At 42.3% G+C, this 18456-nt stretch overlaps 1 protein-coding gene across 3 annotated transcripts in view; it reads left to right on the top strand.

Annotated features, from left to right (window-relative positions):
• Positions 1–18456, top strand: part of Api5 (apoptosis inhibitor 5) — a 26366-nt gene continuing 7910 nt past the window's right edge. For all 3 annotated transcript variants that reach the window (XM_021154047.3, XM_021154042.3, XM_021154051.3), the window contains exons 1-11: positions 1–242; positions 8108–8269; positions 9802–9895; positions 10362–10427; positions 11046–11197; positions 12474–12680; positions 13192–13296; positions 14772–14861; positions 15790–15971; positions 16730–16823; positions 17215–17271. In XM_021154047.3, coding sequence (XP_021009706.2) covers positions 174–242; positions 8108–8269; positions 9802–9895; positions 10362–10427; positions 11046–11197; positions 12474–12680; positions 13192–13296; positions 14772–14861; positions 15790–15971; positions 16730–16823; positions 17215–17271 — 1278 coding nt within the window. In that variant the 5' untranslated portion in view covers positions 1–173. The remainder of the gene's footprint in view (positions 243–8107; positions 8270–9801; positions 9896–10361; positions 10428–11045; positions 11198–12473; positions 12681–13191; positions 13297–14771; positions 14862–15789; positions 15972–16729; positions 16824–17214; positions 17272–18456) is intronic.

An 18456-nucleotide genomic window follows, 5' to 3' on the forward strand; every position in this document is an offset into this window, starting at 1 on the left:
TCTCTGCGTAGACGTTGGGGGCGGTTCCGTGCTGTACGCGGTGACTGGTGGCGGCCCGGCGGCGGCTCCCGGCGTACTAGTGCGGTCGACGGCTTAGATAAGTTCCGTGGAGGCGGCGGTGGCGCCGACGAGGTGTTGGGCGACGGGAGCGGGCCCGGAACTTGGCGCTCAGCATGCCGACGGTGGAGGAGCTGTACCGCAACTACGGCATCCTCGCCGATGCCACGGAGCAAGTGGGCCAGGTAGGTCCCCGCGGCCTGCAGGGCCGGCCGCTCGGGTCTGGGCTCCCGCCGCGCTGGGCCGCGTCGCCGGGCGCGCACTCGGGACGGGAACGCGGCCTCGGCCTGCTTGGGAGCGCGCGGCCCCGCAGCACGGCCTTCCCGCGGTCTCCCGGGACCCGGCGGTCAGCCGCGCCGCCTTTCCCGGGCTGTTGATGAAATGGAAAGTTTTCCTCAAGAGATCGAAATTGTCGGTTCTGGAGGCAGAAGTTGGGAAAGATCTAGAAAGAGTCGGATGCAGGGTCTGTGCAAACCGTGGGCGAGGCCGAATTGCCCGGACTTAGATTGGAACTCTCACTCGCGGCGGCGGCGTTCGTTCTGAGCGCCTTTTTGCGCCTGTCGCGCACCCAGCTGTGGCGGGCGTTGGAGGCGCGGTAGTGGCTTCGCGCTCTCTCTGGCGATTAGCGATGCGCGAGGAAAGGACACGCGTTTTGTATTATTTCCAGTGGAAGAGTTTTGTGAAGAAAGTCACAGGGAGCAGCAGTGGGGAGGGAAAAGATCCAGCCCCAAATAGAACGTTCTGGGAAGTGCTCTCCGCTCCCTTGGCCCCAGGCGCAGTTTTCTTAAAAGCTGTTGAGTTCTTCTTCCAAGCTTTGACACCTTGTGTTGAACCTGAATTGGAAGGTCATGTGCGTGTCCTCTGGGGAAAGAACTCAGTCTGGCCTGGAGGTTTCAGAAATACATGTTTTCAGTGCTTAGATGCTTTGGTGATGTCTCCGTGTGTACTTCCCACAGCACAGAGAGAGAAACATCCTTGAGCTGAGTGATGAAGGAGTCCCTTCCGGTTCCTTAGAACGTGTGCAATTCAAGCAGAACCTCCCTAAGTTTAAGGGGAAGTGGAGGAGGGCGTTGTTGTAGTTTAACCTAGTATTGTGAATAAATGTACCGGCTTCAAGTGTCAGACGGCTTTCCTTCCCTACATTCCATGTCTGTGGGGACTTTATTTTCAGAAGTGTGTAGGTTCACCTTCACAGATGTGTAAACGCTCTTAGGCCAGTTGTAATGCAGGATTTTTTTTTTTTTTTTTTGTCTTGTCTATGACAAAAAGGAAACTAGGATGGTCAGTCAGAGGAATTCATTGTTTCTAGGACAAGTGATAGGACAGACTTGGGCAGCATACTTTTGTTGATTGTTTGTGACAGAGTTAGGGAGGAGTGTAGCTAATTGTTCTACCAAAACTTAATTTTGCTGCACATCAGCAAGAGAGGCTAGGGCTGGAACCTAGAATAGGAATTCTCTGCCAATATGTGGATGGTGTTCTCCTAAAGAGAGAAATTGGGAAAACTCTGAGACTGTATTTCCTGCTGTTGTGTCCCCTACCCTGTATTTTGCTGAAGTAGGAAAAGTGTGTTTTGACAGCCATTTACATAGAGTACATTAGGGCAGATGGAAGCCAAGCTCATTTTGTATGGGGAGGGACAGGTATCCCTTTCTGGAATGCTTGCAACCACGTATGTTTAAGTTGCTCTCCCTTTGCCTCGGGTTTTGGAATATTGTAGACTGTACGGGTTGATCATCCCCAGTCTAACTGCTCCTGAATGTGCAAGTGTCAGACCTCACTGTGACCTGGATGTGAGAAGGGAGAGTTGCACAGATCCTGTGATACTTAAACAGTTCTAGTTTCATTTTTATTGTGTGTGTGTGTATAGCTAGTAATGTGGGTCTGTGTGTGCACATGCATGTGGAGGCCAAGGTTGACATGGGTTGTCTTCCTCATTTCCTATTTACCTTATTCTGAGACAGATTCTCTGAGTGAATCTGGAGTTCGTCCATTCTACCAGACTGACTGTCAGACAAGCCCTGGAAATCCTCCTGTGCCTGCCACCCAAGTGCTGGGATTATTGATACACGCTGTGAACCAAACTTTTATGTGTGTTCTGGGGATTGAACTCAAGTCTTCATAATGACAAAGCAAGCATTTTGCCTCCCCCCACCCACACCCTCATGCTATCTTTATGACTTAAAAAAACAAAAAGCTAGATTGACTTGATCACCTTCTTCAAGAGGTCAGAAATGTCTTTCTCAAGGCAAACTGCTGTTTAGGAAGAGCTAAGAGACAGAAGCCGACAGGGAAGAGACCTGTGTTTTAGCTCAAGTGAGCGCTGGCAGTCTGATGGATGCAGTTTTTTGAGCATCTTCCAGGTACTAAGCACTGGGCATTGGGACCTAGTGTGATGACCCACAGATGGTCGGTCAGCATCTTCATGACACTGATGCGGAGAGCCATTATTTAGAACACAGAGGGCAGCATAAGCAGCACAATGAGTCCTGCCCGCATCCTTTAGAGGAAATGCCTGAAAGTGCTTACAAAAAAAAGCCACAGCGGGCTTTAGGGTGCTGCTGCAGTTGTAACTGTCAAAGGCAAGAGATAGCTTAGTAGAGAAGACACCATCATCCGTTGTAGAAAAATACCTTGTTTGTTTTACAAAATCAAATTTCATGTTACATTCCCTAGCTGATTGCTATGTGGACCCTTCTGAAACTGGCAGTTTAGATCAGTTGTCTTTAATTTGATTTTTCAGCTCTTATATGGCAAAGTACTCTTCCCCATTCTGGGTCAAAACTCTTTCAAAGCAGCATTCCCAAATACAAGGAAAAACCCAGTCTTCTGAAGATTACCAGGAGAGATGTGTCCACGTGTGTCCCTACGTGGAGAGGCTGGAGATCCCCTTTATCAGTCCACAGGAGCTGTTCACCTTGTTTTATGAAACAGTCTCTCTGGGACCTGAAGCCGCAAGCTCCAGCGTCCTCCTGCCTCCACTTTCATTGGGATTATAAGCAGTACCATCATGCCTAGCTATTCCCTCCCCTAGTCTTATTAGTAATTTCTCTGAAGCTATTCAGATCCTTTTCATTCTCCTATTTTTTTTAATGATCTTTAAAATTTTTATTGCTTTGTACATTTGAGTTTTGCCAGAAGAGGGTATCAGATTCCCTGGAACTGGAGCTATAGACAGTGGTGAGCCTCATGGATGCTAGGAGTCCAACTCCCTTGTGAAGAGTAGCCAGCATTCAGACACCTAGCTATCTCTCCAGTCCTTTTGGAACCTCCTTAACACTCTTTGTGTACTTATTAATGGTATTTCGTGTTTGTATTTTATTTCATGTATGGATTTTCTTATTCCTTTACTAATTATAATTGTGGAAATAAGTGTTAAATCCTTACACTGTACCTTGTCTTCTAAAAATATTTCTTAAAGTAGAAGAAATACGAAGAAGCATCTGCAAAAACGTTTACAAAGTCCACCTCTGATAAATGAAAAGATCTTTTTAATAGACAGAGCCTGCATTCCTAATAAGCAGATTGCAGGTGATAAATTCTAAATGACGTGTTAATGCCTCAGTCTTCTGTCCCTGTCTCTTCTGTGTTTGACTACTCCTGCCTCCCCCACTGTGACTCTGCTCCTTCAGCTCCCCTCCTCACTGCACTCAGCCACAGCCTCCAAATAGCCATGAGAGTGATGTGCAATCCACCCATATTTCGTTTTTTGGGTTTTTTTTTCGAGACAGGGTCTCTATATAGCCCTGGCTGTCCTGGAACTCACTTTGTAGACCAGGCTGGCCTCCAACTCAGAAATCCGCCTGCCTCTGCCTCCCAAGTGCTGGGATTAAAGGCATGCGCCACCACTGCCCGGCCCCTTATTTCATATTTTAACTTAGTTCTAAAATGTGAAGACTTAACTTGGTCTGCTGGAACACTCCTATATTCTGAAGGAGGAAGTCTAGGCCAGCCTAGGCTGTATAACAAGTTCCAGCCAGCCTGACCTATATAGTGATATTCTGTCTTTTAGGAACTTTTCACATCACCTGCCATGAAGCTTCGTGACAGTCCCTTACCTTCATGGTGGAAAGAGAGAACCAACTACCTCAGGTTTTCTTTTGACCTTCATAAACTACCTTAGCATGTGTGTCAGACATTGTTAGGGACAGGCAGTGAGTGGGCTGCTCTGAGATGTCCTCCTGCTCCCTGATGCTGACTGAGTGTATTGTCTCCTCATGGAGGAGGACTTGCTTTGCTGACTGGAGTTTCTTTTAGTAGCTTCAGTTTGTATGATTAAACTACAGCCACGGACCAAGTTCCTGAAAAATACATGAAAACACTAGTACCTAATAGTACCAAGTGCAGACTCCCATTACATCAAGGACAAAGCCGTCGTATCGGTTAGCTGAAACATTTTCTTTCTTTCAGGGTTCTGTTGTATTTGACGTTATTTTGCACTGCTAGGTGTGGAACCCAGTGCCAGGCAAGGGTGGCACCACTGAGGGGCACCCAGCCCCTTCATCTTTTTTCTTATTCAAAAATCTGTTAAAATCCTGTCCTTCACCTAATCTCTGACCACATAATGCAGGCTGCCTGACCATCTGCAGCGTATTTTGTTTTCTTAGTACATAGTAATTATACGCAATATGACATTTATATGTATATGTATGTAGTCTATTTTGATCATACCCTGTTCTCTCTCTTTCTACTGACCCCTTCTTTTACCCAGCTAGTCCTTCTACTTTTGTGTTTTGTTTGTGACCCAGTGAATTTCATCTGGATTACACAAGAGTATAGATGAGGCATTTACAGGAGCATAAGTACTTTACCAGAGTCTTCACCATCAAAGAAAACTTCTTTCCCTTCCTCTGGCAACCAGTAAATACTTACAGATCCTCAGGGAGGGGTGAGGTCTCATGAGTCCCTTCCCATTCTATGATAGGCTGTTGATGGCCCAGTCTTGTGCACGTGACAGTTGCTGTGAATTGCAGAATGTTTCAACACTTCACTCCATCCTCTAGAACTTGTGTTCTTTCTACCTTCCCTACTGTGATGTTCCCTGAGCCGGGAGGGGGATAACATACCTCCCATTTATTGGTGAGTATTCAACAGTCACTTAGTCACAGTATTTGACCACTTAAGAGTCTCTGCTGTTGCTATTCTCCACTGTAAACAGAAGCTTCTCTGAGCAGTGCTGACATCGACACTAACCTACACAGATAAGTATAGTTGCTTAGGCAGAAATTTGATGGACATGTGTCCATTTAGTAAAAGAATAGCTATAGTTTACCCTACTTGATCCTATAACTTTCCCAGCCATAGGCTTCTGACTAGGTTCACAGTACAAGCTGTGAATTCCTTCCTATGGAGCCAGCCTCAATTCCAATGGGAAAGCAGTTGGTTTCTTACATTAACAGACTCACCACTGTTTCTCCAGTGGGGATATCTTGCCTTCCCTGTCAAGAGTTCACAACTAAGTGTGACTGTTGATGACAAGTCTCCCTCGACATCCTGCAGACTCTTCAGCACTCTGAGGGCTGGCCAGCAGGAAGGAAGCTTCCAGCTTATTTCAGCCTGATTTCTTTATGGCCTGCAACCAAAGCAGGCTTATCAGCAGTAAGTCTTACCACCTAGTTCTGGTGGGCTGCCAATCACAGTGGCAATTATCTGTTGTGTTTGGGGAACCTTAGAGGCCTCCCTGAGCAACAATGCATAGGGAAGGAGCCACCCACCTCTGGCCCTTGGGTTTTTATTTAATTACCTCCATCTTTTGAGGATGTCCAGAAGACACCTCTGTTCAAACTCTGTTGTTCTTAAATTAGCTTACCAATTACCTACTCCCTTATGCTTTTTCATACATCCTTGGTTTTGGTTGCACTCCCACTCTCCCCTCTTCCCTATCTCTGCCTCACTCCCACATCACATGTTCTATGCCTTCATACATACAGTTTCTTAGAATACATTGATGAAAATGGCTCAAATTGTAACTTATATTTTTCTTGAAGTAATACTTTTAAGGAATTTAGAGTTGTGTTTTATTAATTATTGAAACATACCAAAACGTGATTTTAGAAATGCATCCAAGTATTGATGAGGTGGTTCAGGGGCTAAAAATAATTGTTGGTCTTGCCAAGCGAGGACCCTGGTTCAATTCCCAGCACCAATATAATGGCTCACAACTGTCCTATTACTCTAGTTTAGAGGATCTGCTCTTCTGGCCTCTTTGGACACATACACACAAAGGACTTACGGCTAATGCTTCTGATATTTTCTGAGACAGTGTCTTATCATGTAATTGGCTGGCCTGAAACTCTCTCTGTCGACACCGTGAACTCATGTGGAACTAACAGCCATGCTGGCAGAGGGATGGACAGAGCTATGCATTATTGGTAATATTTAATGCTGGGGATAGTCCAACCTACCACTAAGTCACTGATTGCTGAAGATACTACTTCTGTTTTATTTTCTACATCAGTGACAAGTAGAAGGCTGAAGAGAGGTCTGCATTGGTAAAGTGCCACCCACACAAGGCTCTGAGTTCAGATACCTAACATGCACATAAAAGCTCAGCATGGTGGCTTGAGTCTTACCTGAGCATTTGGGGAGGTGGAGACAGGTGGTCCTTGGAGCTCACTGGCTAGCCAGTCTGTGAGCCCTGGGATCAGTAAGAAGTAATGTGGAGAGGGGTTGAAAAGGTCCTCTTGCAGAGGACCCAGGTTTGGTTCTAGCACCCATATCAGCCAGGCAGCTCACAGCCACCTGTAAGTTCAGCTCCAGGGGATCCCATGCCATCTTCTGACCTCTGCAGTCACCACACACACATAGAACACACACATACAAAGATGTATGCACATATACCTAAGTAAAAATCCATAGTTAAGAAATGAGGTAGAGAGCAGTAGAGGAAGACACCCAATATCATCACACTGTCTCACGCGCTTGCACACACATGTGCGCTGTCATCACTGATATACTTTAGGAACACCAAAAAGTGAACTCATGCCAGTGTGATAGTTAGAAGACAGTCATTCAAAGAGCTGGCATGATGTCATTGGATTTTTGCACTGTGTAAGTGGCAATCATTGCTTAGTTCTTTAATGGAACATTGACTTCTGGATTAGAGTTCATTCTTACTGAAGTTGTTTTCATATGTCCATACAGAAGTCTTTGTTTGTATTTTTGAATTACTTGCCAACATGATCAGTGTCATGTAATGAAAGGGCCAGTTTGGAGGTAGCTTATGAGAAGGACTGGGAACTTGTTTGAGAGCACTTAAGAATTTATTTGATGGTCGGGCAGTGGTGGTGCCACCCAGCACTTGGGAGGCAGAGGCAGGCAGATTTCTGAGTTCGAGGACAGCCAGGACTACACAGAGAAACCCTGTCTCAAAAAAAAAAAAAAAAAAAAAAAAGTTTATTTGATGGAAACAAGTGAGCTTTAGTGTATTGTCATGTGCAGTGTTAGAATTTGTCTTAATCCAAAATTGGCTGGCTATACAAATTGCTACTGCTTTCACATTCTAAAATATAAGATGAAATTAAACTTCCCTAGGATTATTTAATTTCAGAAATGTGTTCCTTTCACCTTCCTCAAAATACTAATTAGAAGCAGGTTCCTGTGGGTGGGAGACAGGGGGAGACAAGGTCTTGCATGTGCACCTCAGGCTGTCTTCAAACTTGCTACCTTCTGCCCCAGCCTGAGAAATGCAAGCATTACAGGTGTGTAGTAGCACTATGCCTGGCCACAGGAACGTTTTTCTTTTTTGTAAGTAAATGTAACATAACTTTGAGGGTTCTACAGTATCTCCCCACTTTTAAAGCGTGACACACTTTTTTTTTTTTTGGCAAGACACACTTTCAAGGCCTGGACTTAAAATTAGGGTCATATTTTTCTTTTCCAGTTGATAGTGGGAATGGGCAATAGGGAGTAGAGAAATCAAGTACAAAGGTTGTGTCCAATTTAAGTAGTAAAACTAGTGTTTGTAAACATCTGAAGCATTTGTGTGTGTGTGGTTTGTCTCCCTTAGCTTCTAGTCCTTCAGTATTGTTCCATCTCCTCCTCTTTCCAGCATAAAGATGCCTACCAAGTGATACTGGATGGCGTGAAAGGCGGCACCAAGGAAAAGCGATTAGCAGCTCAGTTTATACCAAAATTCTTTAAGCATTTTCCAGAGCTGGCTGATTCTGCTATCAATGCACAGTTAGACCTCTGTGAGGATGAAGATGTGTCAGTAAGTTTATGATTGACATTTGAGTAAGCATTTTATTATCTATGTAAAAGTAACATGATCAAAATAGCAATTAGTCTATAGTCTGCTGTCATAGTATGGTCACATTGTATCAGACCCAGTGTGAATGCTACAACTGAGAAAATACTAATAACTTTATTACCTTGTATTTATGAAAAATATATAGAATAACAAGTTTTTTATTTTGTTTTTTCATTATCCACTGTTGAAAATGGAATGTAGCCCACATCTTAGATTGTTCATAATTCATATGAAATTAGATTTGTAATGCATTTTTTATACCTACAAATTTACTATATGTGTCATAAAAATAGTTGGTCACTGTAATATCTATAACTGATTTACCAGATTAAGAATAAATCCTTTTCCTATAGACAAGGATTAACATTTGGCATTTCTAGTTACTTGTGCAGGCTTCTGAGATTTTTTTCGGCTATTAGCTCTTAACTTTCCATGTGAAATGAGTGAATCACTAGCACCTCATGCAGTGTTGTTAGATGGAAACTGCATCATTTTTAATATGAGAGCTAGTAAATTAGAGTCTTGTTCATTCAAATTTAAGTAGTCAGCATGGAAGATTCTAAAATAATTCCTGGTCAAGGCTCTGTCATGGATGCTGTTCTAAAGGAACAGTGTATTAACATGCCTAAAAGTCATAATCCAGCAGTTGAATAGAAGTTACATACAAACATGTTTGTAGTTACTCATCTCTCTGCTCCAGTCCTTTACTTAATGTCCCTTTCAGCTTCATTTGTCTTATTATTCTGTGACAGCTGAGTGGTAAATTGAGCAGTGGGACATATCTGTGCTTCAGTTATTCAGGAGGCTGAGGCAAGGGATCACTTAAGCCAAGAAGTGTGTGACCAGTCTCACAACACAGCAGTACCATGTCTCAGAGACAACCAGAGGGAAGAGAACTATTTTTAAAACTGTTATCGATCTCATCTTTGTGGCAGGAGAGAGAGCTCAGCAGTTAAGAGCACTATTGCTCCTCTAGAGAAGCTGCTGTCCCAGCTCCCACAGGCACTCACTGTGGCCTTCAACTGTAGTTCCTGGGGATCCAGTGCCCTCTTCTGTCCTTCTGTCCTCTCTGGGCACCAGCACATAGTGCAGACACACACATATACACACAGAGATAAAAATAAAAGAAAAAACTCTTTAAATAATCAACTCATCTTTGTGGCTGGTGAGGAGGCTGAGCGAGTACTTTGCACATAAGCCTAACACCCTGATCCCAGTCCACAGAACCCACATACGGTGACAGATGAGCCAGCCTCACAGAGTTGTGTTTCGACCCCACGTGCACATATGCTGTTTGTATCCCTCTTCTCCATCATTCACACACATGAACAATAATTACAAATCTTAAGAAAAAAACATACTTTATAATTCATGTGTTTCTTAAGATGGTTTCTTCCTGGTTTTAGTTGTCCTAAAAGCTTAGTTTGTCGTTTTTTTTTTTTTTTATGATACCATTTTAGTTATTTTTTTTGTCTGTTTGAAATCATGCCCAGATACGACGCCAAGCAATTAAAGAGCTGCCTCAGTTTGCCACAGGAGAAAACCTTCCAAGAGTAGCAGATATACTGACCCAGCTTCTGCAGACAGGTGAGAGGTTCTTTTGTTGCCTTTTACTGTAAATATTCTCTCTGGAATATTGGCTCTACTTAGCTTTGTTTTGCTCGGGTGGTGGGCATGGAGGTCCTGCCTCTGTCAGATGACGTTGGCCCTCTCGTTCAGTATCGTGAACCTCACTGACGTCTGGACCTGTGAGGCTTGTTTTGTTTTTAGTCCTGTTTATAACAGCATAATGGTGAGCTTCTCTTCAGACTTGAAGCAGTCATCATTTCACCTGTTTCCTACAGTGAAGCACTTATGCAGCCTTAGCATTCAAGGTTCATGGTCATGGCCAGGAATGTTCTCTATCCTTGTAAGGGAGCAGTGCGTCCCCCGAGAGTGGCGCTTAGGTATAGGTGGCTTGGTAAAACCGTTGAATCTTAACCTTGAAAATGAAAGCAAGTGGGGTAATTTATTCCTTACTCACTGTGCTGTGTGCTGTTGTTTCTCTCCCCAGATGACTCTGCAGAATTTAACCTGGTGAACAATGCTCTGTTAAGTATATTTAAGATGGATGCAAAAGGTAAAGGCAGTTTTTCTAAGTCATGCTCAAAGCTGTAGGAAGCTAGGGAACTTGGGCTTTGCTAAGAGGTCTCTTTCATAAAAGTGATGACCTAGCCGGGCGTGGTGGCGCACGCCTTTAATCCCAGCACTCGGGAGGCAGAGGCAGGCGGATTTCTGAGTTCGAGGCCAGCCTGGTCTACAAAGTGAGTTCCAGGACAGCCAGGGCTACACAGAGAAACCCTGTCTCGAAAAACCAAAAAAAAATAAAAATAAAAAAAAAAAAATAAATAAAAGTGATGACCTATCCTGAGGCCTCCCAACTTAGATGTTTGTGACTTTCCAATAGAAGTAATTGTTTAAAAATAAACAAACATAACAGTTCAAATTTCCCCTAGAAATGTAACGAAAAGTTTCTTTTGCAACTTTAAAGAAATTCTTCCAAAATACCTGAGTTTGTTACTGAGGGTGATAAAGGTCTGTCATGCTAAAGCTGATGCCCCGGGAGCAAAGCATATGGCCTGTCTAGGAAAGTTTCAGACGGACTTTAGCCAGCACTGGTGATATTCAGTGTTTGTTTGAACAGTGATGAAGTTCATGTGAACGCTTCACACTATACACTTGCTCTTCTGCCTCACAGGAACATTAGGTGGCTTATTTAGCCAGATTCTTCAAGGAGAAGACATTGTTAGAGAACGAGCAATTAAATTCCTGTCCACAAAACTCAAGACGCTCCCAGATGAAGTGTTGACTAAGGAAGTAGAGGAGCTCATACTCACTGAGTCCAAGAAGGTTTGTTGTCGGGTTGTCCGTGCTGGGGGTGCTTTAGACAGAAGTGACAGAGCCCTCTGCAGAAGGACTTACCATAAATACCTTGTATTGATCACTCTTTGACGCATGGCCCGTGCTGATGTGAAGGGTTTAGTCATACTGAAACCCTGTGGGTTGCTATCCTACTGCTCCTTACTCTGTTCTCTCATCTTGAGATGCTTAAAATATTCTGGAGATTTTAAAATGAAATAGTAGAATGAAAAAAAATGGAAATAATAAGCTTTTGTCATTGCCTGTAAAACCTTTCCGATAAGAACATATGTGTTAGCTGCTTTGCTTACCTCATTTCTGTGACAAAATATCAGACAAAAACAACTTGAGGGAAAAAAAGGTTTGTTTTGGGCCACAGTTGCAGGCAGTTTGTCATCTGTCACAGTTATAGGAACTTGATGCAGCTGGTGACATTGTATCCACGATCAAGAATCAAGGAGATAAATACTTATACTTAGCTAGTGGTTTCTTTATCCTCCTCACACCCCAGCCTGTGAATGGTACCTCCCACAGCAGTTAACCTCTGCATAAGCCTTCACGGGCATGCCCAGGATCTTGTCTCTTAGGTTATTAACTATCACACCACGCTTATTTGTGTACTCTAAGCAGCTAGCATAGGTAGAAAGGCTAAAATTGCCAAGGAATGTCAAAATTGACTTTTCACTCACTTTTAAATTGCCAAATTTGGGGAATAATTTTCTTTTAACGAAAATTTAGCCTCTTCTCTCATGACATCACTGACTGGAAAGACTGCTGCTGAGAAGGTGGAAATGTTCTTCACTGCCATGTCCTATAGTCATCTGAGTAGAAAGGGTCCTAATTGCAAGCTTTAGTGAGTGTAAGTGTGGTCCCACTGATACAGGAGACTGACAGGCTACTTAGTTGTAGGAGGCTGGACTTAACAGTTTTCTACAGAATTTCTTAATCACTTCTACACTCCCCACCCCCTCCAAGAGCCATTTTATGTATCTTTCTTACTCAATCTGTGAAATTTTAATCTATAGATATATTGTAAATCTGTTGCTGTGTATGTTGGCAATGCCTTGTATGTCAAAACCAATTTTTTACATCAAGATTTTCTTAAAAATAACTCTGGTCCTCTTAGAGAATACAGCTTTTCCTTTGTCTGAACTTAAAACTGGCATTTTGGCAAACAGAAGCATCAGTATGTAACGGAAGTAATGCTATCTGGATAATGAGCTCTGCCTCTCATTCAAATGCTGTTCTTTTCAACTGTGTTTTCTAGGTCCTAGAAGATGTGACTGGGGAAGAGTTTGTTTTGTTCATGAAGATACTGTCTGGGTTGAAAAGCTTACAGACAGTGAGTGGAAGACAGCAGCTGGTAGAGCTGGTGGCGGAACAGGCTGACCTGGAGCAGACCTTCAGCCCCTCAGACCCCGACTGTGTGGACAGGCTACTGCAGTGCACGCGGCAGGCTGTGCCTCTGTTCTCTGTGAGCTCTTTGTTCCATGTTGATGATACTTGGGTTACTCTTGAGTCTGCCTGTATTCATTCACTTGAACACTCCTCAGACCTTCCCATAAAAGCATCCTTACATAGTGGGGCAAACTGAAAGCAGAGCAGCATTGTAAGAACCCAAAGCAGCAAGACATTTCTCTAAGGGCTTGCTTAGAAGCTTTGTAAAAATTGTAAGAACTTGCATTCTGTCTCCGTGTTTGCCCTACATGAGTTTTCTGGGATAGATGTGCCTAGTTTGAAAAACATGAAGGATGTATACTTTTTGGGAAATATGCAGTGTGTAAATACTGCACTGACATGTCACTAAATTTAACCTGAGAGTCAAAAAAGACATTCAAGATCTACCGATGTCCGGATGTTCCCAATAACCTTGCAAGGAAGGCCACATAATGCTGAGATACTAAATCCATGCTTTTCAATGGCAGTCTGCTATTAATCTTTGAAAAAAGACTTGTTACTTTTATTTCTTGCATTCCTTTTTACAGAAAAATGTTCATTCTACAAGGTTTGTGACGTATTTCTGTGAGCAGGTTCTCCCTAATCTCAGCACCCTCACCACCCCAGTGGAAGGCCTTGACATACAGTTGGAGGTAAGAGAACATTCCTGCTTTAAAAACCACCACAAAGCTAGTCCCAGTTTTTAGGGGAAATGTGAGTCACTGACTTAGATCTGGTTTCCAGGAGTGTAACTGAAAGGTCTAGCAGTGGCTAGCCAGTAATCTAAGGCCAGAATGAATTGCATAGAAATGATGTATGGGTTCCACTGCAGCTGCTGTGATAGGGCAGTACTTCCTGTAAATGTGATTGTACGAAGTTTATACCCTTAAAGCCTAAATACTTTTAAATACGGAACTTAATTCATGACAAGTTTTCATACAGATTTAAACTAGATTAGGCCAGTCGGATGGTTCAAGCAGGTAAAGGTGTTGCCCACTAAACCTAATGACCTAATGACCTAAGTTTGTCCCCAGAAACGACATTGTAGAAGGAGAGAATAGACTCCTGCAAGTTGTTGTATTAACTCCACATGTACAGGCATATGTCAGTACACACAAATTACAAGCATTAAAAATAAACTAGCAAACCGGGCATGGTGGCGCACACCTGTAATCCCAGCACTTGGGAGGCAGAAACAGGTGGGTTTCTGAGTTCGAGGCCAGCCTGGTCTACAAAGTGAGTTCCAGGACAGCCAGGATGATACAGAGAAACCCTGTCTCGAAACACCAAAATAAATAAATAAACAAACAAACAAACTAGCTTTAACACCACATATCCCTTACGTAACCCTGTCCTCCAGTGGAGTGAATACCCTCCTTTGTTGGCTGTCAGCCATAGCAGACGCAGGTGTCATGGGATATGTTGTGGTGTTTGCACTATCTCTCCTCCACCAGTGTTTGACTTTACTCAAATCCTGAATCACACCGTGTGGCACAGCACCAGGCTCTGCAAATAGCTGTGATGGTAGGGAATTGACTGAAAACCTGGAAATGGATATGCCATTTCCTTCAGCTATCTCTAGAACAGGGGATTTGAGTATATGCTGCACAGTAATGTGCATCAGATGTCCTGTGCTAAGCTGAGCACAGCCTGAGATTGGAAGCAGCAGGATGAACATTCCAGATATTGGCAGTTACTAATATTCCATATAGTTACTAGAGTCTAACTTCAATAGCAAGAACCTACTGTAAATTTGGTTGGTGTTGCAGATTCTGAGTGCTAATTGGAAGATTAATGTATTTATCATTTTTTTCATTGTACCTAACATTGTCTGCATGAGCCCATAGTAGAAAGAATCATAGCTATTTTTTTTCCTTGCTTTTTGCAGATGTGTTGGAATTTGGATACCTAGATTTGCTAAGATATGCACATTATGACTGTACTAAGGGCCTTCACTTTCTTTAATGTTTAATTGTAAGATTTCATCTCTAGGGATTTATCCAGTTCTAACATGGTTCTGAGAAGCTTAATTGAAAACAACCAGGTTTTCAAAGGTTTATAGAATTCCTCTCATTCATAGCTCCTGCTCATTTAAACATAGTTCTAAGAGTAAATTTGTGTGTTTCAGGTATTAAAGTTGTTGGCAGAGATGAGTTCATTTTGTGGTGACATGGAAAAACTAGAAACAAATTTAAGAAAACTGTTTGATAAGTTATTGGTAAGAACTTTCTTCTTTCCTTGTGATATGGTCAATTTTTTAGCCTTAAAGACTAATATATTATCAACTTTTAGAATGTGAAAACTAGCTTGAATTTTGCCTTGAATATTAATTCTAGTTGAATACTCTGGCCTTGTGTTTCCTCTTTTGTAAGGAAGTCTCTTTGGATTTCCAAGCTGCTGATTCTTTGCATAAAGATCACCCATGATTTAGAGACTAGATCATCCCCTTCCTTCCAAATCAAAATGATATTCTTTCTCTCTGTGAAAAAGAAAGTATCACTAACTCTTCTGATTGTGCTAAAAACTGTAGTTGGCATTGCAAAGGTCATTTGTTCCAGGCCACCAACTAGGTAGCTGCCTAAGGCCAAGTAGCTGTAGCAACCAGGAAATAGTCTGTCGTTTAGTTTGTAATTGTGGAGAAAATAGGCCATCTGATAAAAATCATCATCAGCGTCACGGAGTGACTCTCCTGTTTGATGTGAGCAGTTACATAAATGGCCAGAGATAAGCCTCAGGCCCTTGGCATATAAGGAGTCATTTAGCATCTGCTGCTTTCCAATCTATTGGGTGTTGTAAGGCTGACATTGAATGCCTTTGTCACACTTTCGGTGTAAAGAGTACAAACTTAAAACAGTATGGACTTTAGAAAAAAAATACTTTAATTAAGAATGTAGTCTTGGTGTACATTGAACATTGGTGCCTACTGCCCAATGTTAGCTCTTTCCACTTTAGATATTAGTGGTAGCAGCTGTAACATAGGTTCATGACGGCTGATGTGTCAGATCCTTGATTTAATAGGTCCTAGCTCAATTTCTAGTCTGTTTCTAGTGTTCTGTGTCTTAAAATCATGCTTTACAATTACACAGGTATCTCTTTATAGCAGAGTCTTTAGAACAAACTGCAAACATCTGCTCTCTCCTCCTTAGGAGTATATGCCTCTCCCTCCAGAAGAAGCAGAAAATGGGGAGAATGCTGGTAATGAGGAGCCCAAGCTGCAGTTCAGTTATGTGGAGTGCTTATTGTACAGTTTTCATCAGTTGGGGCGAAAACTTCCAGACTTCTTAACAGCCAAACTGAATGCAGAAAAGCTCAAGGATTTCAAAATTAGGTAATATATGACAGAAGTGGCTTAGTCCTTAACAAAGATGGAAGAGGCTCTCTGGGTTTTATTTGCTTTATAAGATCTGATTCTTCCCACTCTTCCTTATATAGGATGAGAATCCAAAAGCCACATCTGTGAACATTTCACAGATGTGGGAGTTTAGGTCCCTGCTGGGAAAAGAACTCTTAACTCTTCTCTCTTGACCTGTGTCTTAGGCATGGCCCCAGCTGATTAACTCCTCAGATGTTTCTCACCTGTTAAATTTGAATGACAGTAGGGATATGAATAAGCTTGTACAACGCCCAGCACCTAGTAGTATTGAGTACTTATATCCACAGTTGTTGATAAATTCAACAGGATTAGTGGAGGAGCAGTGCTAGACAAGTTAGTGGTTCATTTTTATAAGGATACCACTTGCCATAAACAAAATTTCAGTGCTTGACCCATACTTGCCACTTGCTACTACCCTCTAATTTCCCACTGGGAGTTGTTTACTATATGATCAGTCAGGCAGCATATCTTTACAGACTGTAGTATCAGCCAGTTAGGAAGCTAAGATAGAAAAGGCACTTGGCCATCTGGACAGCATAAGTCTATCTCAGCAGCAAATGTTTGCTGAAATACTAGATCAGAAACTAATAACATAAAGTATTTTTTTGTTGTTCACGTAGCCATTTTCTGCACTGTGCATTGTTTTGCCACAGAAAATTACTTAAGAACAAAATTGTAGTGATGAGTTACTGATTAAACGCTTTGTCATTTAGGTTGCAGTACTTTGCACGGGGCCTGCAGGTTTATATCAGACAACTTCGCTTGGCTCTCCAGGGTAAAACAGGCGAGGCCTTAAAAACAGAGGAGGTAAGAAGGCTGACTGATGACACAGAAGTTGTCAGTTCCAGTGACTGACTCTGATCCTTGCTGGGATTTGGTTTCCCGTGATCTTTCATAATAAAACCACTCTTAGTGAAATCTTTTCACTTTTCATTACAAATTCCTGTAGTATATGCTGGTTTCCTTTAAAATACTTCTTATATAACTCCATGTTGTATTTTTTAGGTAAATTGCAGTTTAGTCTATCAAAGAAGCATGGTTGATTTGCATGGAGTAGAGAAATGGGGGGGGGGGGGGACGACATTATAGATTTAAACCTCTACTTAGGAATTTCTACCTAGAGATGTGAATTTGGTTCCATACAGAATGGTATGTGTGCACAGAAATTACTAAATTTTAATTTTGTGTTCCTTTACAGAACAAGATAAAAGTTGTTGCACTGAAAATAACAAACAATATCAATGTTTTAATCAAGGTGAGTTCTTTTTTCCCTATTCTTGCAGCTAGCTAGAGTCAGTGCAAGAGGTTTTCCATGTGTCTGCAAAGGGGAGATGTCATTTCCTTCCTAAGATTTGCTCTTTTGAAGCTTTATAGTTCTGTATGGTACTAAGTGACACTTCTGAAGCTAACCTCAATTAAAAAGGATGAAAAGGCTGAGAGAGCAGTGAGTAGATAGAATTAGACTTAGAGTAGCTTAAAGTTCTGGTGGTTTGGGGTTTGTTTGGCTGTTTCTTGGGATACTCTTGACTTCTTTTTATGGTGTATTTTTATTTTATATGCATTGCTATTTTGCCTGCATATATCTGTGTGAGAGTGTTAAATTCCCTATAACTGGAGTTACAGATAGTGTGAACTGCCATATAGGTGCTAGGAATTGAACTCTGGAAGAGCAGTCAGCACTTTTAACCAGTGAGCCATCTCTGCAGCCCCCAGTTCTGGTGGTCTTAATGTTATTGGGCCTTTTTGAATGGGCAGGTGATATGCAACACGGAAATGTTCTTTTCTGTGACATTTTTTGTAAGCTTATCTGTGTAATACACTCAAGAGTTTTGTGTACTGCAAGTTAATGACATCTTGCCTTTAAGTTACAATTGTCTTCCTGTTCTTTTCTTCTCTAAATATCTACTAGTGTGTTTGTAACACGCAGAGCATAAAACCTTGCAGTAAGGACAAGTATGCCTTCAGCTAAAGTAGTAGAAATGCTATGGAGAAAATGAGTGTCAGCTTGCCAAGAAGTAAAAAGGCATTCAAAGCAGAAGTCAGTGCATGTGTGGTTTGCTTTGTAAGTCCACTACTCAAGAGGGAGAGGCGGAGAATCATCAAAAGTTCAAGACAGGCTAGACAATAAGTGAAACCACCCTGACTCAACTATTTAATTTACAACTCCTAATGAAAGCTTTATGATATATATCTGCTACCATTTATTACCTGGTATCTTAGTCAGGGTTTCTATTCCTGGACAAAACATCATGACCAAGAAGCAAGTTGGGGAGGAAAGGGTTTATTCGGCTTACACTTCCATACTGCTGTTCATCACCAAGGAAGTCAGGACTGGAACTCGAGCAGGTCAGAAAACAGAAGCTGATGCAGAGGCCATATAGAGATGTTCTTTACTGGCTTGCTTCCCCTGGCTTGCTCAGCCTGCTCTCTTATAGAACCA

Source organism: Mus caroli, unplaced genomic scaffold (assembly GCF_978045245.1).
Source record: "Mus caroli unplaced genomic scaffold, Mus_caroli_1 scaffold_2, whole genome shotgun sequence".
NCBI classification, from domain to species: domain Eukaryota; kingdom Metazoa; phylum Chordata; class Mammalia; order Rodentia; family Muridae; genus Mus; species Mus caroli.